This window comes from Trichechus manatus, unplaced genomic scaffold (genome assembly GCF_000243295.1).
Source record: "Trichechus manatus latirostris isolate Lorelei unplaced genomic scaffold, TriManLat1.0 scaffold00200, whole genome shotgun sequence".
Classification (NCBI taxonomy): domain Eukaryota; kingdom Metazoa; phylum Chordata; class Mammalia; order Sirenia; family Trichechidae; genus Trichechus; species Trichechus manatus.
In genome coordinates this window covers 2852511-2874967 of record NW_004444136.1, presented here as the reverse complement: position 1 = coordinate 2874967, position 22457 = coordinate 2852511, and the positions used below count along the sequence as shown (strand labels likewise).

The 22457-nt window shown below is 47.3% G+C and overlaps 1 protein-coding gene across 1 annotated transcript in view; it reads right to left on the bottom strand.

The window, feature by feature from the left end:
• Positions 1-22457, bottom strand: part of ARHGAP22 (Rho GTPase activating protein 22) — a 298466-nt gene that overhangs the window by 18944 nt on the left and 257065 nt on the right. Inside the window, exon 5 of the mRNA XM_023742109.1 lies at positions 13330-13458. Within this exon, the coding sequence (XP_023597877.1) occupies positions 13330-13458 (129 nt within the window). The remainder of the gene's footprint in view (positions 1-13329; positions 13459-22457) is intronic.

Here is a 22457-nt window from a genome sequence, read left to right as displayed (position 1 = left end):
CGGGGCGGCCGCGGCAGGAATGCCCGGCACGCGCGCAGGTAGCGTCTTGCCCGCCGCCCGCCCCCGGCCAGCGCCGCCTCGGGCCCGGCTTGCCCCGCAACTCCCCAGGATTTGCCAATTCCTGATGTGCCACGCCTAACGTTGGCCCCCGTGGAAAATCTCCAGTTTAAAACATCTGACCCCCTTTGTCTTGATGCTTGGTGCTATCAGTAGCTCCCAATGACCGTCCTTGCATCAGGACTCGCTCTAGGGGCGCCCATTCAGTCTTCAGCCCGAAGGCAGGTATTCCAGGTGGGGCGATGGTGGCCCGGAAGGGGTAGGTAACTCGTCTCAGTCACCCAGCCAGGAAGAGGCTGAGCCCGGATCTGAAGCTGCGAGCCCCAGCAGCTTCAGGCCTCTGCCCTGCCCCGGCCCAGCACCCTGCGTCCCAGACTTGGCTAGACTTTTAACATGCGGTATCTGCTGGAGCCGCCCCCAGAGGGAAGCATTAACGTCCCCATTTTACAGAGGAGCCAGCTGAGGCTCAGTGTAGGCCACATAATTTGCCTCAGGTCACACAGCTGGTAAGTGATAGGTACGTCTTTCTGCAAAGCCAGTGTCTCAGGGCAGGAGTCTGCTGCAGTGACAACAGCTCACAATCCCACACTTCCACAAGTAAGGACTTGGGGAGGAGGGGCGAGGACCAGGGCGGGTACTTGGTCTTAGGCACTCCAGGAGGGCAGGTGGACAGAAGCAAAGGAAGGGCCACGCAGCACCACACAGAGGGCAGAGGCCCCAGGGGCTCTGGTCAACAGAGGCGAGCACTAGGCCTGCAAAGAGGAGGTTCAACTTGAAACTGGGTGTGCACGGCAGGCTCCTTCTTGTACTACCAAGGGCTAGACGAGGGTGTGAAGACTGAGGCACAGGCCTTAGGTGCAAAATTTAAGGTGCACCAAAAAAACTCAGAAATCAAATATATTTTACTGCAATAGTTTTAAAAAGCAAAATTCTTGGTGAACAAAATATCAAAATTTTAAATAAAGGCAGGATCCCACTCTGCACTTGGCAACACCCCTGCGTCACTTACACCAGTACTGACGTTTTGATACTTTATCATGGGCGTGGGAGGCTGCATCATGCGTGCCCCACCTGCACAGACACCCACATTCTAGTCCCCGGGTGTGACTATGGTATCGTACATGGTTAACAGGGACTTTGTGGATGCGATTAAATTAAGGACTGGGAGGGTATACTGGATTATCCAATGGAATCATAAAGGTCCTATAAGAGGGAGGCAAAGGGAGATTTGACTACAGAAAAGGAGAAGGCAATGTGACAATGGCATCAGAGACTGAGGTGATGGAGCCACAAGCCAAGGAATGCTGGCAGCCTCTAGGAGGTAGAAGAAGCAAGGAACAGATTCTGCCCTGGAGCCCACAGAAGGAACCGGCCCTGCCAAACCTCGATTTTACCTCTGTACGATTAATGCCTTCCTGACTTCTGATCTCCAGAACTGGAAGAATAAATTTGTGTTGTTTTAAGCCACTAAGTTTGGGGTAATTTGTTACAGCAGCCACAGGAAACGAATGTAAGAAGTTTTTGCTTTTTTGCATTAATTTTGATTTTTAAAAATATTGCAATGAAATATTTACCTTGATTATTGAGTTTTTTGCCCCCTTAGACTTATTCCCATGGTGAGGCACCCTAGTCCTAGCCCTGTGTTTGTGGCCTTGGCCTGTGCAGGGACAGGGGCTACAGTCCTCCAACTCATGGGCTGGCTGGGGGCGGCGGGGGGGTGGGGTGCAGTTTTCTCCCTTCCCAGAATTCAGGTCAACATGAAGGTGGGAAGGGCAGCCCATGGTGCCAGCTGACCACAGCCAAGGAATGTCCTGCCCTAATCCTGCCAGAAAAGCCTGGGTCTCCCACGGTCCAGCGGCCAACGGGGTCTGAGCAGCCCTGTCTGCATTGGAGAGGAGGGTTCCGGGGGCTCAGGACAGGCGCTACCCCAGGCAGCAGGTGTGACCTTCCCAGGTGGCAGGCTCTGCTATCCACCCACCTTCTCTCTTCTGAGCCTCCCTCTTCACACCTGTGTGGTCACTGAGTATGACTGCCAGTCCCTTCCACTCCCACCCAGGTTTCCTCAGAAGGACGGAGAGCTGCAGGGCTGCCTCCTCAGCGGCTCTGGGCTCTGATGACAGTGGTTAGCTAAGAGCTGAGCCCCGGCCATGCTGATGCCCCGCCCACCTTGGGGTTGTTTTTAGCAGTGGGACTTGTTGGGGTTGGGTGTGCAGAAGTACTTAGGAAACTACCCTCTTCAGGGCAGGCCTGGGAGCCGAGAGCCTGTGGATCTGATCTTATCTGAGCGACCTGGTAAGACGACACTTCAGCTGGGTGGCCCTTGTTTCTGAGCTGCGGCTGGGGTCAAAGACCTAAGGGACTGCCTCTGCCCTCTGCCTTGATTGCTCCCTGCCACCTACAGTCCAGACAACTCCATCCAGAGACCTCCAATGCTTGCTGGCAACAGAGCATCCTGGGGTGGACACGCCCTTGGTGGGGGGCTGTCCCTGCTCCCATCCTTGCGTGTGCTGTCAGGCAAGTTGCTGAACCTCTCTGCCCCCCACCCCCAACACTCCAAGTCATATCAGATCCTGACAGGGGCAGCCCATGGCAGGCAGGACATCACCTCCTCTTTCCTCAGAGTGGCGCGGGCCTCCTCCAAGGCTGCCTGGAAGACAACGCGAGCAGAGGATGCCCAACACCTCCCTGGGTCCTGCGCTCCAGGGAGAATGGGAACCCGCACTCGGGGCTCCAGCCCACTTGGGCTGGAACGCAGGCTTCCAGCTTACTTCTGTGTGACCTTGGAACCATCACCGGGACCTCCCCAGTGCTGATTCCTCACCTGTAAAGGGGGATGTGACAGGACCGATTTCACAGGGCTAGTGTGAGGATGGAAGTCCCCTAGTGGTATAAACAGTTAACGCGCTTGGCTGCTAACTGAAAGGCTGGAGGTTCGTGTCCACCCAGAGACACTTCAGAAGAAAGGCCTGGCAGTCTTCTTCTGAAAAATTAGCCACTGAAAACCCTATGGAGCTCAGTTTTACTTTGGCACATATGGGGTCACCATGCATCACGGCCAACTTGAAGGCAACTTTTTTTTTTTTTTTTGTTTTAGTGTGAGGATTAATGGGCGTTCAGAGCATGGTACACGAGAATACTGGATAAATGTTAGCTGTTCTGGCACGTGGCCACCGAGGGTCTACATACCCGCTGGTGGCTGGGCTCCCACTGCATTGGTGCAGCTAAGCCCCGAGGTCACTGATGGTGAGTCCCAAGCACATACCATCTTGCAGCCGCCTTGCACTCAGGCAACTCTTGGCACTAGCCAGGACAAACTCTGTCCTGGCGCTGGTGATCTGAGCTCCACTTGGCACAAACTCAGGCCAGGCAGACAGAGCTGACAGGGCATTCCTCATCCCAGCTGCAGGGAAGGAGAGAGGCCGCAAAGGCTTTTAAAGGCGGTTGAGTAGCCAGTTTCCTGAAATCCCATCAGAAGCAGTGGAGGACAGCCCCCTGCTGATCACTCTCCCAAGGTAAGGCAGCTGCTCCTGGGCCTTTGTGCTCCTGCAGCTGGGACATCAGTAGGCTGCGGCTGGTGGCAACTTCTCCTGCCTTGACAATCCAAGCCCGCAGGCTGGGGGTGCTCACAGGGAAGAGCCTTGAAGGTTGCAGCCCACAAAACTTCCAGAACGAGGTCCAGAAGTGGAACAACCTCTACACCCAGAAGAGGTGAGATCCAGGACCTAGACTGGGTGCAAGGCTGGCAGGGGCTCCTCTGCCTGGCTTCTGGATGCTCAGGACCCAACAGAATGGGTCAAGGGCACCGGAATCGGCTCAAGTGCCCCTTCAGTGGGCGTAGTGACCTGAAAGAAGCCCAGCCCAGGTAAGGACGGTCCGTTCTCTTCCCTTTTGGAAGGGCTTCCAGCAAAGGCCCAGGCCTCATGGCCTGGCAGGTCAACACTCAGGGGAACCGGAAATAAGACTCTTCTTGACTATCGGGATTTGGAGCCAGCAGGCCAGGAGAGAAGTGGTCTACTAGGACCTCAGGCTCCACTGCTGCCACCCTAGGCTGGGGTCATGGCCTTTCCTTCTGACTGTGCTTTAGGAGCTTCTGTTTGGAGATGTTAATCAGCAAATGATGGCCTGAAATCAGTTAGACTAAAATGACTGCTTTGTGTCCCTCCAAGCTGTCCCTGAGGCTAGATTTTTCTCCATGTCAAATGTCCTGTCCTGTAGTCTCAGGGGGCTGCCTTTGCTTCCTCCCCCAGGAGGCCCAGGGAAAGTTGGCTCATGGGGGTCACAGGAAAGCCCCCAGGGGCCTGTGAGAGCCATGCACAGCCGGGCTGAGGACGACTGCTGCAGACCTGCTGCCTCGTGCCTCCTGCCCCTCGCCCAACACAGGGCAGTCACACTCAGTGGGCACACCAGTTCCAGGACTGCTGTTCAGGGCTGCTGCCCGTAAGGTCAGGGAGAACAGCCAGGCTTGCTCAGCAGGGCCCACCCTGCGCCCCAGACTCCTGCATCGACTGCCACTCAGCATCTTGCTGGGACAATGCCCAACACTCAGAAGGGTCCCCCAACTTCCCAAACTTCTCCACCCACAGCCTTCCCCTCTCGGCCAGGGACAACTCTCCCCTCCAGCTGTGCAGCCAGACCCCGGGCGGCCAGCCCACTGCTCCCTTCCCTCAGCCACATCCAGGGCATCTTGTCCTACCCTCAGAGATCTGGACCAATCGCTTCCCCACCACTGCCACCCCACAGTGAGAGCAGCCTTGCTTTGTCCTCCCACGGCACCAGAATGGTCCCTTTAAATACACATCAGAGCACGCTGTTCTGGGCTCAACCCCCACTCCCCATTTCACTTAACAGTAAAGGCCAAAGTCCTCCCAGTGCCCCCAGGCCTCCGTCACCCGGCTCCCACGGGCCCCCCTCACTCCGATTCAGCCCCACGTCAGATGGTCTCCTGCTTCTGCCAGCTGTCCCTCCGTGGGGCACCCTGCCACCCAGTATACTTCCAGCTCTGGCTTTTTCTCACTTCCTTCCAGACTGCTCGACTGTCACCTTCCCATCAGGCCTGCCCTCCCCACCAGATTTAAAACTGCTCTCTTCTTTTTAGACAATGGCGTTCGCCACCTTCTTACCCAGGCCTTCTCACAGTGTGGCCCGGGACCAGCAGCTTCAGCAGCACTTGGGAACTTGTTAGAAACGCAGGGTTTAGGGCCCCACCCCAAGACAGCTGGCAACCAGAGGTGGGGTGCAGTCTATTTGCACAGGTGCTCTGGGAGATTCTGACCCTCGCTAACATTTGAAGCCACTGCTCTAATCCCCAAGTGATGTACTTTCCTTGTCATTGTCTGTCTCCCAGAGTACAATGGAAGCCTCGTTTGTTCTCCTCTGGGCAGGGCGGGCTCAGCCTCCCTACTGGTTCTGGTCCTGTGCCTTGGAACCCAAAGCAGCCTCCTTCTCCCTGCAGCCTGGTCTAAGGTGGCCTGACCCTCCCACCTCCTGAGCTGTGTCTCACGGGGCCCTGGTCCCTGCACCATCTGGGGACTTTTCCTCCAAACAGGCTCTGGTAGGGGAGCTGGAGAGGGTGCCGAGCGGGCAGGTGGTCAGGGTGGGCGGTGGCTGTGTTAGGATGGCAGGCACTGAGATGAGGGGAGCAGGTCGTGATGGGAGGCAGTCACCCCCAAGGAGGTATCCGTGAGGACACAGATGCTGAGGGGGCACTGGGCAGGGAGGCAGAGCAGTGGGCCCACACTGTGTGCCTCCGAATCTTCTGAAATACGCCCTCCTTGGGTCTGGTCCTGTAAGACCATCCCTCATGCTTATCAACCTCCTAGGAGGTCTGGGGAAGTCCACACCACCTCCAAGTTTTTCCTTATTGGACAGAGTAATTTGTAAGGTGCGAGTTCCCTTCCTAGCTTCCTCTGTCTTCTGGGAAGTGAAATGATCAGCGAGGCAGGTGAGACAGGGCAGCCCCTCTGTTGGGCGCTAGCCCGTGTGTGGCTCGGAGCCCTGCCCCCTCCCCCACCTGAGACCTGGGTGCCTGCCTCCCTAATCATCACTACCCCGGGGGTTTGCACTTTCTCTCAGGATGACCAAGCTTATGGATAGAGATTCAGCTTCCTCATCTGTGAAATGGTGGCAGGAATTCCTCCTGTCCCCACCTCCCAGGTACTAGGAATCAAACAGGCTAATGTGGCTGAAGGCCCTGCACGACCAGCCCATCACACCCCACTGTACCAGGCGCTGAGGTACCCGGAGAAGGCCACGGGTTCTAGAAGGCTTCTTGGGGTGGTGTCTGAGCATGGCTAGAAGTTCAGCAGCTGACAGAACATCCTCTCCTCACCCCCCGCAGCCTGGAATCTCACTGACCACCCCTCTTTCTTGCAGGTATCTAGCTACCAGCCCTTCTCACTCCTTGAAGACCTTCTTTGCTGTCTCACTGCATGTGCTCCAGCACAGTTTTCTAACTCTTCATGATTTAATATCCACATGATGATCTTTCTGACACCCAGCCTTCCTTGGGACCTCACCTAGTCTTACGCTCGAAGCAGCATCTGTGTGCTGATGGCCCCCAACTACCTCCCAGCCCAGTCCTCTCTTCCCACTTACATGTCTGATTGCCCACTTGACATCTGCACTAGAACATCAAACGGGTATCTCAATCTAAGCCCCAAACAGATCCCTCAATCTTCCTTCCAAACAACTGTACCTCCTGTGGTCTCTTTCCTATCAATTAATGACTGATCTATCCTCCCAGCTGCTTAGATCAAAACACCTTGGAATGACCCTCGACTTCTCTCCTTCTCTTACAGCAGGGAAGTACTACTGGCTTGACCTTGAAAAAACATCAAGAATTCAATTCCTTCTCATGGCTGTTCCCACCCCGGTCAGGCCGCCACCCCCGTGCCTGTACGGATGGTAATGGGCTCCTACCTGGGTCCTGCCCGTGATCACCCTCACTCAGGTTCCCCTCCAACACAGCAGCCACCCTGTCAGGACCCTGCTGGTGCCCAGTCAGGCTCTGCCACTCCTCTGCTCAAAACCCACCAATGACCCTGCCTTAGTCAGTAAAAGCCAGAGAATCACCACCAACTACAAGCCCCTCTGTCACCTCCCTGTGTCCACCCGCACCCTCGCTCTCTTGCGGCACTGGACTCCTTGCTGTTCTTCCAACACGGACACTCCTGCCTCGTAGTCTGAACTCTTGCTGTTCTTTCCGCCTCCAAAACTCTCCACCCAGACACATGTATAATGTGCTGTTTTTATTTTTTAATTTTATTGTGGTAAAATAGACTTAACAAAAATCTGCCATTTTAACCATTTTTAAGTGTATAAATTCAGTATAATTAACTTTTTCATCTCTTTACTCAAATGCTGCGGGCAGGGGAAGCAGTGGTGGTTCAGAGGTAGAATTCTCACCTTCCACATGGAAGGCCTGGGTTCAATTCCTGGCCAATGCACCTCATGTGCAGCCACCACCCGGCTGTCAGTGGAGGCTTGTATGTTGCTATGATGCTGAACAGGTTTCAGCAAGGTTTTCAGACTAAGGCAAACTAGGAAGAAAGGCCTGGCAATCTATTTTCAAAAATCAGCCAATGAAAACTCAGATCACAATGGCTCAATATGCAACGCATCACGGGGATGGCACAGGACCAGGCAGCATTTTGTTCTGTTGTGCACGGAGTCACCGTAAGTCGGGGCCGAATCAACGGGACCTAACAGCAACTACTCAAATGTCACTGAATCAAAACTCCAAACCCCTCTCACCCCACTCACCTGCCCTTGCCTCGTCTTCCTCCATCACACTCATCACCCTCTAGCCTACAATTAAAAACAAAAATCATTACCACTGAGTTGATTCCAACTCATGGTGACCCCGTATGTCAGAGCAGAATTGTGCTCCGTGGGATTTCCTTGAACGTAATCTTTACAGAAGCGGATCACCAGGCCTTTTCCCATGGCACCACTGGGTGGGTACTAACCACCAAACTTTTAGGTTAGCAGTGAGCGCCATCAGGGACCTCTAGTCTACAAGGGTGTTGTTGTTGTCGTGTACCGTCAAGTCGATCCCAACTCTAGAGGATGGAGTAGAACTGCCCCATAGGGTTTCCTAGGCCATAAGGGGTTTGAATCACCAACCTTTCGGGTGGCAGCCAAGTGCTTAACCACTACACCACCAGGGCTCCTCTAGCCCACAACAGGCTTCCTTATCTGTCACATCTTCTCCATCGGGCGAGTGAGTCAACACAGACACAGACACAGGACCCAATCCACGGCCACACCTGGGCAGGCCTGCTGGCGTCCCCCAGCTGTTCCTGCAGCAGGCACGCTGCCATCTCTGCCACTCTGTCTGCCAGAACAAACAAGCTTGCAAGGGCTCACTGGCTCCGTTATTCAATAATGAAAGGAGGTCTGATCCTCTAAGCCTCCTTCCAGGGGAAACCAGGCTAAGAATGGCTTTGCCAGGAAGCTCCCCCCACCCCCAGGCTGATGGAGCCCACCTGGGAGGCCCATGCGTGCCCAGACCTGTCTGCCATGGCGAACCCCTGGGATTTTGGCCTTTCCTCTCCACTTCAGGTCCCTGATTTAGTTCTCGCGGGTTCCTTGACACACAGCACACAGCCTGAGGAAGCCAATAAGCTGGGGCCTGGGGGTGGGGTGAGTCTGGGCTCTCTGTGGGATTCTGAAAACTGGCACTATTCGGAGCAAGCCCATAGAAAGACAGAGGAAGAGAGAGAGAGAGAGATAGACATGTGGCCCAGTGAGCCGGGCCCCCAGGGCGCAGGTGGGATGTGGGTGATGGCACCGGGTTGGTGCTCTTCCTGGAGGGACAGCTTGGCCTGGGACCAATCACCGCCTTTGGGGTCGGACCAGCTGCCTTCTTTCTCAGCTGTGCTCCCAACTAGCTGTGCCATCCTGGCAGGGGCGGATCAACCGGTAAGCAAGGTATGCACAGCCTTAATTCTGCTTACTTACTAATCTGTAGTGCACAATTTCACATAGCAAAAAACAGATGAAACTGTGCACTACAGATTAGTAAGTAAGCACAAGTGAGCCCGTGCGTACCTTGCTCATTGGGTAATCCACCCTGGCATCCTGGGCCAATTACGTAGCTTCTTTGACCCCTAGTGTTTCTTCTTTCTTTGCTTTATTTCTTTCTAAATCTTTTATATAGTAAAATATGCACACATATACAAAAATATTTAGAGTATAAATGTATAGATTAACGTATTATAAAATGAACACCCGTGTTCATTCCAGAGAACATTCCAGAAACCCTATGCCTCCCCTCATCCAACTGTAGCCCTTTCCTCTTCCCCACTATCCTGACTTTTATGGCATTCACTTCTTTGTTTCTCTGCCTCAAACGTCGTTGTTAGGTGCTGTCGAGTCGGTTCTGACTCATAGCGACGCTATGTACAACAGAACAGAATGCTGCCTGGTCCTGCACCATCCTCACGATCGTTATGTTTGCCCCCATTATTGCAGCCACTGTGTCAATCCATCTCATCCAGGGTCTTCCTCTTTTTTTGCTGACCCTGTACTTGACCAAGCATGATGTCCTTCACTAGGGACTGATCTCTCCTGATAATATGTCCAAAGTACGTGAGACGAAGTCTTGTCATCCTCGCTTCTAAGGAGCATTCTGGTTGCGCTTCTTCCAAGACAGATTTGTTCATTCTTCTGACAATCTGTGTGTGATGGTCACTATTATGTGTCAACTTGGCTAGGCCATGATTCTCAGTGGTTTGGCAGATATTATGTAATCATCATGCATTCTGTGATCTGATGTGACCAATCAGTTGGAAGGGGTTTCCTTGGGGGGTGTGGCCTGCATCCAATATATATGGATACGCTGGTAAAGCTCGTGTGTGCTCCCTCTCTCGACCTTGCACTTATCTCGTGGTTGCCTCGTGGTCTACCCACTGTTTCCTGGAGAACCCGTCAGCCAGCTGCCTGACCTGCAGATTTTGGATTCACCAGCTCCCACAACCCTGTGAGCCACCCACCTGCCACTTGACCTGCAGATTTTGGGTTTGACAGCCCCTGCAACTACGTGAGTCAGGAGACGCATTCATCCTGCCGCCTGACACATGGATTTGGGACTTGCCAACCCCCACAATGGTGTGCGCCATTTCCCTGAAGTAAATCTCTCTATATATGCTTATATATACGTTTCGCTGGTTTTGCTCCTCTAGAGAACCCAGCCTAAAACACCCTGGTATATTCACTATTCTTCACCAACAGCATAATTCAAATGCATCAATTCTTCTTTGATCTTCCTTATTTGTCGTCCAGCTTTGGTATGCAGATGAGGCATAAAATAATATACTTTAATTCTGCCTACTTTTCATCTTTGTATAAATGGAATCATACAGCATGTTATTTTGTGTGTGTATGTTTGTCTACTTTGTTCCACAGCGTGTTTATAAGATTCACATATATTGTATGTCATTGGATGGAGCTGCAGTTAATTTATTCTCACTGTTGAAGAGCTTTCCATTGTAAGAATATATCAGATTTATCAACCCATCTATTGTTTCTGGGCTGTTTCTTGGGTTATTTCCAGTGTCAGGCTATTACAAATAAGGCTGCTGTGAACATCATGTACAAGTCTCCTGATATACCTGTATGCACATCTCTATTTGGAACATCCTAGCAGTGGACATAGGTGTGCATAACACCAACTTTATCAGATACTGCCAAACAAATTATCTACCAGTATGTGCAAGTTCCTGCAGCTCTCTGACCTCATCAACACATGGAATCATTAGTCTGCACCTTTAGTCATCCTGGTGGGTAAGCAGCAGTATCTCGTTGTGGCTTTAATCTGCATTTCCCTGGTGACCCATGAGGCTGAGTACCTTTGCCTATGTTCACTGCTCAGGGGGATTTCTTCCTTGTGAAGTGCCTATTAGAGTCTCTTGTCCATGTTTCTACTGGCTTGTCTGTCTTTGCCTTACTGATGGGTAGGAGTTTGGGAAGCAGGTGGTCTGAAGGTTGTTATGTGTTGCGAATAGCTTCTCCTCATCTGTAGCATGCCTTTTCATTTCCTTAATCTATCTCTTAAAGAACAGATGCTCTACATTTTACACAGTACGATTTACCAGTTTTTTCCCAAAAGATTAGTACTTGATAAAATTCATTTAAAAAAACCTTTCTCTACCCCAAGATCATGAAGAAATCCTCCTTTCCCTGGTGCTTTGCTGCACTATGTTTAAACTCTATTCTGTCCCACTGGTTGACTTTCAATAACCTGGAACCAAAGGAATCCCTTGGTGGATTCCTGCAGAAATCCCTGAGAGGGCTTGGGTCTTCCCAGGCCATTGAATTTTAAGGAGCCCTGGTGGTGCAGTGGTTAAGTGCTCAGCTGCTAACCAAAAGGTTGGCAGTTCGAACCCACCAGCTGTTCTGTAGGAGACAAATGTGGCAGTCTGCTTCCATAAAGATTACAGCCTTGGAAACCCTATGGGGCAGTTCTACTCTGTTCTATAGGGTTTCTATGAGTTAGAAGCAACTTGATGGCAATGGGTTTTAGGCCAAATTTGTTGCAATTATCCAGGTCTGGGAGCCACGGTGAACCCTGTTATGCCATTTATGTAGCCCAAAAGAAAAACTGCAACTTTCCAAAGTTCTATCGACTCCTGCAGGTGAAGGACTTAGGGTTGGGGGGGAGGTGGTCAGGCAGGCCACGGCCAGGATGGGAGAGGGGCTGGTGGGGCAAGGAGTGAAGGGCTAAGGGTGTGCAGGATCCCCAGGTGGGTTCTGAGTCCCCAAAGGGTGGGGGGGTCTGCCCCTGCCTGGACTGTTTGCCACTCAAACCCCAGGTGGGCAGGGAGGGAGGGTATCCATGGCTCGTGGGGCAGCCCGGACCAGCCTGAGGCTCCAGGTTCCGCAGAGCTGGTGACCCGCCCACCTAGATGGTGACCCCATCTAACAGCTCTCTTCATGATGACCCCATCCGGACACTAACCAACAGACACAGCAACTGCACTGCTGACCATCTTTCCTTTCTCTGACAGCCCATGTCCAGAGCAGCGGCAAAGCCTGACAGCTCCATGTTCACAATCCACCTGCCCTGTCCTCTTCACCGACTCCTCTGCTCCCACACCAGTCCCAGCCATGCCACCTCTTGTCCACGACTGGCACAGCCTGCTGCGTCCACTCTTGCTCTCTGTGGTCTATCCTTCACGTGATGCCAGAAGGATCTTTTTAAACATCTACTCAGGTCAGGTCACTCTGGCTCAGAGCCCTCTGTTGCTCTACAGGAGGTCAGAACAAAATGTGAAATCCCCACCATGGCCTCCAAGGCTCCAGGGATCTCTCTCACCTCAGGTCCTACCATCGTCCCTGTCCGCAATCTTCGTAGACGCACTGGCCTTCCTGATATTCTGTGTGTTCTCATAGCTCAGTCCCACCTCAGGACCTTTGCACATGCCAGCACCACTGCCTGAATGCCCCCGCCCGGCATCCCCAGACTCTCAGGTCACAGCTCACTGCTTTATTCTGCCTTACCGCCATTTCTCATCATGTGACATTCTATCACACATTTACTTGTCTGTTGTCTGACACCCACACAAGAACAGAAATAACACAAGGGCGGACGCGTCGTCTGCTTTGGGTATCACTGAATTCCTGGTACCTGGAATAGTTGTTGTTAGGTGCCCCTGAGTCGATTTTGACTCATAGCAACCCCATGTGACAGAGTAGAACTGCCCCATAGGGTTTTCTAGAGTAGAACCCAGTACATTTTAGGCACTCAGTACATGCCTGTCAATCAATAAGGAAGCAAATAAACAGCAATCTTTGCTTTCAGATTACGGACAGGGAGTGTGTCCTTTGGGTAGGGCAGGGGCCCCACCCAGCTGAAGCAGATCAGGGTTCGGGGGAAGGGTGCCTGGGCCCAGGCATCTGACATGAACCGTCAGGTGTCTGAAGCTCATTTCTGGCCAAAGTCTGGACCGTGTGAGACCACCTCACGCCCTCTGAACACCCAGTGGGGGTCTGGACACAGACAGGCAAATACACACAAGCCACAGCACTCTCTGGTTGGAAGAGGGCATGTCTGTAAAAAGCAGACCTGGTTCCCTTGCCAGGGCCTGCTTGGTGCACAGCTGGGGGCTCCTGAGGGTGAGTGGCAGAAATGGGAGACATTTGCAGCTGGCAGCTGACAGCCAGCCAGTCCCAAGGGAGACAGGCCTGGTGGGCTCAGCAGGTGAGTGGGAAGGGCAGGATTACCTGAAGGCAATGGTTCTAGAGGGCAAGCATGCGAGCTACGGGCAGTACCTCTGCCCAGTGGGGCCCAGATGACCCGGCGGATGGCCCGCACCCAGTCCTCCATGTCACTCTGGGAGCTGGCCATGAGCAGGAAGGCCTCGTGGTTGGCCGGCATCTTCTCCCGCACCCCAGCACCACCTGCAAGACAGGAAGACACACGGCTCACCGAGGGGTCCCTGCCTGCGGGAAGCGGGCCTTCCCCGACAGACAGCATTCTCCAGCCGCCAGGTGGCTGACCCGCTACAAAACCCATCAGTAGTAGCTTCCTTATTGGTCCTGTTTTTGCAACCCATCCCCTAACCCCCTGCAAACTTCTTTTTTGGGGGCCTTTCTCATTTTTCTCTTTTCCTCCTTAATCTTACTTTGTTATTTTTTCCTAATCAAAATAGAATCGTTAGAGCATTCTGGGGCACTCTTTAAAAAAAGCATGCAGATCTGAGTCCAGCTCCGAGAACCTAGGTACAGCAGAGTAGCCTCACTGTGTGTGTGTGTTTTTAATCAAATTTACATGTGACAGAAAGCATACATTGTAATGTCTAAGTTCAGCGTCACTGTGAGCTTTTAACAATAGGCTCTGACATTACAATCTGGACTCCCTGTACTGGAGAAGGGCACTGACTCTGCATGCATTAATGTTATGGAGGCCTGACATTAAGGCAGGATGGGATGAAACAAACACTCCAGAACTCTCCACTAGTCCCGGTTCACAGCCAGAGACTGGAGCATATCATAAGGCAGAACGAGGGCTTTCATGTGTAAATGAACCAATCTTTGGGATGCAGATAAAAACTTTATAGTGAACTTTGTAGGCAATTTAACAGATTTTCAAGAATGTCTTTATGTACCCCTCATCCCATAAACTGTAATTCACTATTACCTGCCTGAAGTCCCACAGCCTCAGATCCTAACCAGGAAGGTCTGCAAATGGGGTGTGAGTCTCTAAGTAGATAAGGAGAACTTTAAGACCCAGGTCGTGCCCTGCTGGAGCCTGCAGCTCACGGAAGGACCAGACAGGAAGGATGTATAATACCGGCAAGTACTTACTGAGCACTTAGTACATGCGAAGCGCTTACTGAGCACTAAGTATGTGCCAAGCACTTACTGAGCACTTAGTACCTGCCAAGCGCTTACTGAGCACTTACTACATGCCAGGGATGCTTTCAGGAGCTGCAGAAACTTAGAGAACAAAACTGGCACACACACACCTGCCCTCCTAGGATTCTTTAATTCTTGCTATGCAGATGCAATTTAAAGTAGTCTAGTCCCCACTGCAAAACTACTATTGCTCCTGGGTGCTATTGCTCCTGGGTGCGGGGCTGCTGCTTACAAGGGCTACACTGGGAGCAAGGGGATGAAGGTGCTCAGAGGGCTGGCATCTTCCAGATGATGAACAATGCTGAACATCTTTTCAAGTATTTAGTGCTATCCGTGGATCTTCTTAGATGAAGTGTTTCTTAAAATTTTTGGTCCATTTTTTAAAATGGGTTATTTATTCTCTACATATTCTGGATACAAGCTCTTTATCAGATAGATGCTTTGCAAGTATTTCTCCTAGTCTGTGCCTTTTCTTTGCATTCTAACAGTGTATTTCCAAGAGCAGAAGTTTTTAATTTTGATGAAGGCCAATTTATCTTTTTTTTCTTTTATTGAGTATGCTTCTGGTGTTGTATCTAAGAAATCTTTGCCTAAGTTTTCTCCTGGAAGTTTCTTAGTTTTAGATTTTACATTTAGATCTATGAGTTACTTTTTGAATATGATGCCAGGTATGGGTTGGAGTTCACTGTTCTGCATATGGATATGCATTTGTTCCAGCATTACTTGTTGAAAAGACGACCTTTCTCCACTGACATGCCAGTGCACCGACAGAGGCGATCACATCATTTGTGAATGAAGACAGTCTTCCATCTTCCTTTCTGATCTGGACGCCTGGTATGTCTTTTTCTTGTCTAATTACACCGACCAAAGCGTCAAACACAATGCTGAATAGAAGTGGTAAGAGCTGGCATCTTGATCCTGATTTTAGGACAAAAGCATTCGGTCTTTTACCATTATGTATATCAACTGTAAGCTTTTCAACAACACTCTCTATCAGGTTGAGGAAGGTCCCTTCTATTCTCAGTTTACTGAGAGGTTTTTTTTTAAAAAAATAAATAAATAAGGAATGGATGCTGGATTTTGTCAACTGCTTTTTCTGCATCTATTGAGATGATCTTAAGGGTTTTTTCCCTTTTGTTTTCGTTTGTTAATATGATGAATTACATTGATGCCTTAAATGTTAAACCAGTGTTCTATTCCTGGGATAAAGCCCACTTGTCATGATGTATTAAACTTTTTATATATTGTTGGATTCAATTTGCTAACATTTTATTGAAAAATTTTCATCTATATTGATGAGAGATACTGGTCTGCAGTTTTCTGATCCTATGAAGTCTTTGATTTTGGCATCAAAATAATGCTGGCTTCAAAAAATAAGCTCATAAATATTCACTCCTTTTCAAATTTTCAAAGAGTTTGTGTGAAATTACTATTACTTCTTCCCTAAATATTTGGTAGAATTCCCAATGAAGCCACCTAGACCTGCAGTTCTCTTTGTGGGAAGGTTTTTAACAACAAATTCAATTTCTTTATATATACATCATTTCCTCGTGAGTGAGCTTTGGTAGACTTTGTCTTTTAAGGAATTTGTCTGTTTCATCTAAGTTATCAAATTTATTGGCATAGAGTTGTTCATAACATTCTCTTATTACCCATTTTATATTTGAAGAATGTTTCCCCCCATGATCAGTCTTGCTAGAGGTTTATTGACTGTATCGATCTCAAAAACCAGCTCTTTTTCCAGTGACTTTGTCTATTGTTTTTTCCGGTCAGCGAACTTTTTTCCTAAAGGGCCAGGTAGTAAACAGGTTTCCACAGTCTCTGTCACAATGACTCCACTCTGCCACTGCCGCACTGAAGCCAGTACATTGCCGGTGAGAACATAAAATGGTTTAGCCGCGGTGCAAAACAGTTCGCAGTTCCTCAAAAAGTTAAACACAGAATTACCAGATGACTCAGTAATTCCACTCCTAGGTATACACAATATATATACAGACAATATATAACTGAAAGGGCATGACTATGTTCTTACAAAGCTATTTACAAAAGCAGGCCTGTAGTTTACCCACCTGTGTTCTATTTTCATTAATGTCCACTCTGATTTTTATCATTTCCTTTCGTCAGCTTACTTTGAGTTTAATTTGGCTTTCTTTTTAGTGCCTAGTGTTCAGTGCTATGATTTCCCCCGAAGTAGTGCTTCAGAGGCATCCTTCAAATATGGTATACCTGTACTGTGTTTCCATCTTCATTCAGTTCAAAATAACTTCCTATATCACTTTGGATTTCTTCTTTGACCTATGGGTTATTAATAAGAGTGTAAGTTTCCAAATTTGGAGGATTTTCCAGAAACCTTTCTGTTATTGATTTCTAATTTAATTCTATTGTGGTCAGAGGACATATATTATATGACTTGAATTCTTTTAAATTTATTGAGACTTGGTTTTGGACAAGAATATAGTGGCACAGTGGTTAAGAGCTTGGCTGCTAACCAAAAGGTCGGCAGTGCAAACCCATCATCTGCTCCTTAGAAACCCTATGGGGCAGTTCTACTCTGTCCTATAGGGTCACTGTGAGTCAGAACTAACTCAATGGCAGCTAACAACAACAACAACAACATGGTCTATCTTGGTTATGTGTCCTGTGTGCACTTGAGAAACACTATTGTGCTGTAGTTGGGTGGGGTATTCTGTAAATGTCAATTAGGTCAAGTTCGTTCATAGTTTTGTTCAAATTTTCTATATCCTCACTAATTTTCTGTCTATTTGTTCTACCAGTTATTGAGAGGGGGGTATTGAAATCTCTGACTATAATTTAGATTTGTCTAGTTCTTGCATTTCTATCAGTTTTTGCTTTGTGTAGTTTGAAGCTATGTGAATAGGAGCATAAATACTTAAGATTATATGTCCTCTTGATGAATTGACTCCTTTCACGTTATGAAATGACTGTCTTTGTTGTTGCTGTTAGGTGCCGTTGAGTTGGTTCTGACTCATAGTGACCCTATGTACAACAGAACAAAACACTGCTTGGTCTTGTGCCATCCTCACAGTCGTTGCTATGTTTGAGCCCATCACTGCAGCCACTGTGTCAGTCCATCTTGTTGAGGATCTTCCTCTTTTTCACTGACCCTCTATTTTACAAGCATGATGTCCTTCTCCAGGAACTGGTCCCTCCCTGATAATATATGCAAAGTACGTGAGAGGAAGTCTTGCCATCCTTGCTTCTAAGGAGCATTCAGGCTGTACTTCTTCCAAGACAGATTTGTTTGTTTTTCTGGCTGTCCATGATATTCAATATTCTTCACTAAAACCATAATTCAAAGGCATCAATTCTTTGGTCTTCCTTATTGATTGTCCAGCTTTCGCATTCATATGAATTGATTGAAAATATCATGGCTTGGGTCAGGTACACCTTAGGCCTCAAAGTAAGATTTTTGCTTTTCAACACTTTAAAAAGATCTTTTGCAGCAGATTTGCCCAATGCAATACGTCATTTGATTTCTTGACTGCTGCTTCCATGAGTGTTGATTATGAATTCAAATAAAATGATCCTTGAAAACGTCAATATTTTCTCCATTTATCATGATGTTCCTTGCTGGTCCAGTTGTGAGGATTTTTGTTTTCTTTATGTTGAGATACAATCCACGCTGAAGGCTGTAGTCTTTGATCTTCATCAGTAAGTGCTTCAAGTCCTCTTCGCTTTCAGCAAGAAAGGTTGTATCATCTGCATATTGCAGGTTGTTAATGAGTCTTCCTTCAATCCTGATGCCGAGTTCCTCTTCATAGAGTTCAGCTTCTCGGATTATTTGCTCAGCATACAGATTGAATAGGTATGGTGAAACGATACAACCCTGATGCACACCTTTCTGATTTTAAACCACACATTATCTGCTTGTTCTGTTTGAACAACTGCCTCTTGGTCTATGTACAGTTTCCACATGAGGACAATTAAGTGTTCTGGATTCCCATTCTTCACAATGTTATCCATGATTTGTTATGATCCACATAGTCAAATGCCTTTGCATAGTCAACAAAACATAGGTAAACATCTTTCTGGTATTCTCTGGTCTCAGCCAAGACTCATCTTGACATCAGCAATGATATCCCTCGTTCCATGTCCTCTTTTGAATTCAGCTTGAATTTTTGGCAGTTCCCTGTTGATGTACTGCTGCAACCATTTTTGAATGATCTTGAGCAAAATTTTACTTGTGTGTCATATTAATGATATTGTTCGATAATTTCCGCATTCTGTTGGATCACCTTTCTTTGGAATGGGTACAAATATGGATCTCTTCCAGTCAGTTGGCCAGATAGCTGTCTTCCAAATTTCCTGGCATAGATGAGTGAGTGCTTCCAGCACTGCATCCGTTTCTTGAAACATCTCACTTGGTATTCCATCAATTCCTGGAGCCTTGTTTTTTGCCAATGCCTTCAGTGCAGCTTGGACTTCTTCCTTCAATACCATCAGTTCTTGATCATATGATGCCTCTTGAAATGGCTGAACATTGACCAATTCTTTTTGGTATAGTGACTTTGTGTATTCCTTCCATCTGCTTTTGATGCTTCCTGTGTCGTTCAAAATTTTCCCCATAGAACCCTTCAATATTGTAATTTGAGGCTTGAAATTTTTCTTCAGTTCTTTCAGCTTGAGAAAGGCCAAGCGTGTTCTTCTTGTTTGGTTTTCTAACTCCAGATCTTTGCACATTTCATTATAATACTTTACTTCTGTCTTCTCGAGCTGCCCTTTGAAATCTTCTGTTCAGCTCTTTTACTTCATCATTTTTTCCATTCACTTTGGCTACTCTCCATTCAAGAGCAAGTTTCAGAGTCTCTTCTGACATCCATTTTGGTCTTTTCTTTCTTTCCTGTCTTTTTAATGACACTTTAATTTCTTCATGTATGATGTTCTTGATGCTACCCCACAACTCGCCTAGTCTTTGGTCATTAGTGTTCAACACATCAAATCTATTCTTGAGATGGTCTCTAAATTCAGTTGGGGTATATTCAGAAGACTAAGGTGCACCTGACCCAAGCCATGGTGTTTTCAATCGCCTCATATGCATGTGAAAGCTGAATAATCACTAAGGAATACCAAAGAAGAATTAAACACCTTTGAATTATGATGTTGGCAAAGAATTTTGAATATACCATGGACTACCAGAAGAACAAACAAATCTGTCTTCGAAGAAGAACAGCCTGAATGCTCCTTAGAAGCAAGGATGGCAAGACTTCCTCTCACGTACTTTGCATATATTATCAGGAGGGACCAGTCCCCGGAGAAGGACATCATGCTTGTAAAATAGAGGGTCAGTGAAAAAGAGGAAGACCCTCAACACAATGGACTGACACAGTGGCCGTAACAATGGGCTCATTGTTGTGCAGGACCGGGCAGTGTTTCGTTCTGTTGTACACAGGGTCACTATGAGTTGGAACTGATTCGACAGCACCTAACAACAACGTATTCAACGTGGTATTTGGGTTCTCGTGGACTTGTTTTAATTTTTTTCAGCTTCAACTTAAACTTCAACTTAAACAATTGATGGTCTGTTCCACAGTCGGCCCCTGGCCTTGTTCTGACAGATGATACTGAGCTTTTCCATCGTCTCTTTCCACAGATATAGTCTGTTTGATTCCTATGTTTTCCATCCGGTGAGGTTCACATGTGTAGTTGCCGTTTATGTTGCTGAGAAAAGGTATTTGCAATGAAGAAGTCGTCGGTCTTGCAAAATTCATCATGTGATCTATGGCATTGTTTCTAGCACCAAGGCCGTATTTTCCAATTACAAATGCTTGTTTGTTTCTAACTTTCGCATTCCAATCACCAGTAATTATCAATGCATCTTGATTACATGTTTGATCAACTTCAGACTGCAGAAGCTGGTAAAAATCTTCAATTTCCTCATCTTTGGCATTAGTGGTTGGTGGGGAAATTTGAATGATGGTTGTAATTAAATGGTCTTCCTTGTAGGCATATGAATATTATCCTATCACTGACAGTGTTGTACTTCAGGACAGATCTTGAAATGTTCTTTTTGATGATGAATGTGACACCATTCCTCTTCAATTTGTCATTCCTGGTGTAGCAGACCATATGATTGTCTGATTCAAAATGGCCAATACTAGTCCATTTCAGCTCAGTAATGCTTAACATACCAATCTGTACGTGTTCCATTTCATTTTTGATGACTTCCAATTTTCCTAGATTCACACTTCCTACATTCCAGGTTCCAGTTAAAAAACATAATTGGAACGTGGACCTAGTAATAGTCTTTGCTCTGAAATCCACCTTGTCTAATATTAATGTAGTCATTCCAGCTTTGATTAGTGTCATTATAGTATATATGTTTCCATCTTTTACTGTTAACTTATTTGTGTCTTTATATTTAAAGTATTAAGGAGCCCTGGTGGCACAATAATTAAGCGCTTGGCTTCTAACCAAAAGGTTGGTGGTTCGAACCTACCAGCGGCTCCACTGGAGAAAGGACCTAGTGATCTGCTCCTGTAAAGATTTCAAGCTAGGAAACACCATGGGGCAGTTCTACTCTGTCCTATAGGGTCATTATGACTCTGAATCAATTCTAAGGCACACAACAACAACATTTAATGTGCATTTCTTGTAAGGCATATAGTTGGGTCTTTCTTTTATCCAATCTGACCATCTCTGCCTTTTAGTTATGGTGTTTAATACATTTACATTAATTGATTATTGATATGCTTAGCTTTAAGTCTGTCATCTCACTATTTGTTTATTTGCCCTATTTCTTCTTTGTTTCCCTTTTCCTCTTTTCCTGTCTTCTTTTGAATTTTTTTTTTTTTTTTTATGATTTCATTTTATCTTCTTTGTTGGATTAGTCTCTCTCTTGATTTTATTTTAGTGGCTGCTTTAAGGTTTATGGTATACATCTTTAATTTATCATAGTCTACCTTTAAGTACAGCAGCAGTATTGGAGGAAGACTCATTAACAACCTATGATATGCAAATAACACAACTTTGCTTGCTGAAAGTGAAGAGGACTTGAAGTACTTTCTGATGAAGATCAAAGACTACAGCCTTCGGTATGGATTGCACTTTAACATGAAGACAAAAATCCTTACAATTGCACCAACTGAGCAGCATCATGATAAATGGAGAAAATATTGAAGTCGTCAAGGATTTCACCTTACTGAGATCTACAATCAATGCCTATGCAAGCAGCAGTTAAAAAAATCAATGTATTGTATTGTATTGGGCAAATCTGCTGCAAAAAAACCTCTTCAAAGTATTAAAAAGCAAAGATGTCACTTTGAGGACTAAGGCACGCCTGACCCAAGTCATGGTTTTTTCAATCGCCTCACATACCCATGAAAGCTGGACAATCAATATCAAAGGCCGAAGAAGAATTCACACCTCTGAATTATGATGCTGGTGAAGAATACTGAATATACCATGGACTGCCAGAAGAACAAACAAATGTGTCTTGAAAGAAGTACAGCCGGAATGCTCCTTGAAAGCAAGGATGGTGAGATTTCCTCTCATGTACTTTGGACATGTTCTCAAGAGGGACCAATCCCTGGAGAAGGACATCATGCTTGTAAAGTAGAGGGTCAGAGTAAAACAGGAAGACCGTCAATGAGACAGACTGACACAGTGGTAGCAACAATGCGCTAAAGCATAACAACAGTTGTGAGGATGTCACAGGACCGGGTAGTGTTTCGTTCTGTTGTACGCAGGGTCGCTATGAGTTGGAACCAACTCGACTTTGACAGCACCTAACAACAACAACAACCTCTAAGTGGTATAAAAGTGATATGATACTACTTCATGTATAGTATTAGAACCTTACAAAGTGTACTTCCATTTCTTCTTTCCTAATCTTTATGCCATGGTTGTTATACGTTTTACTGTTATACACTGTTACATGCTCCATACTATATTGTTATTATTTTTATGTAAATAATATAATTTCAATAATACTTACATAATATTACTTAAAAACAGTCAATTATCTTTTGAAAAGACTGACAATTTCTTATATACTAACCCATGTAATTACAATGGTATTCTTC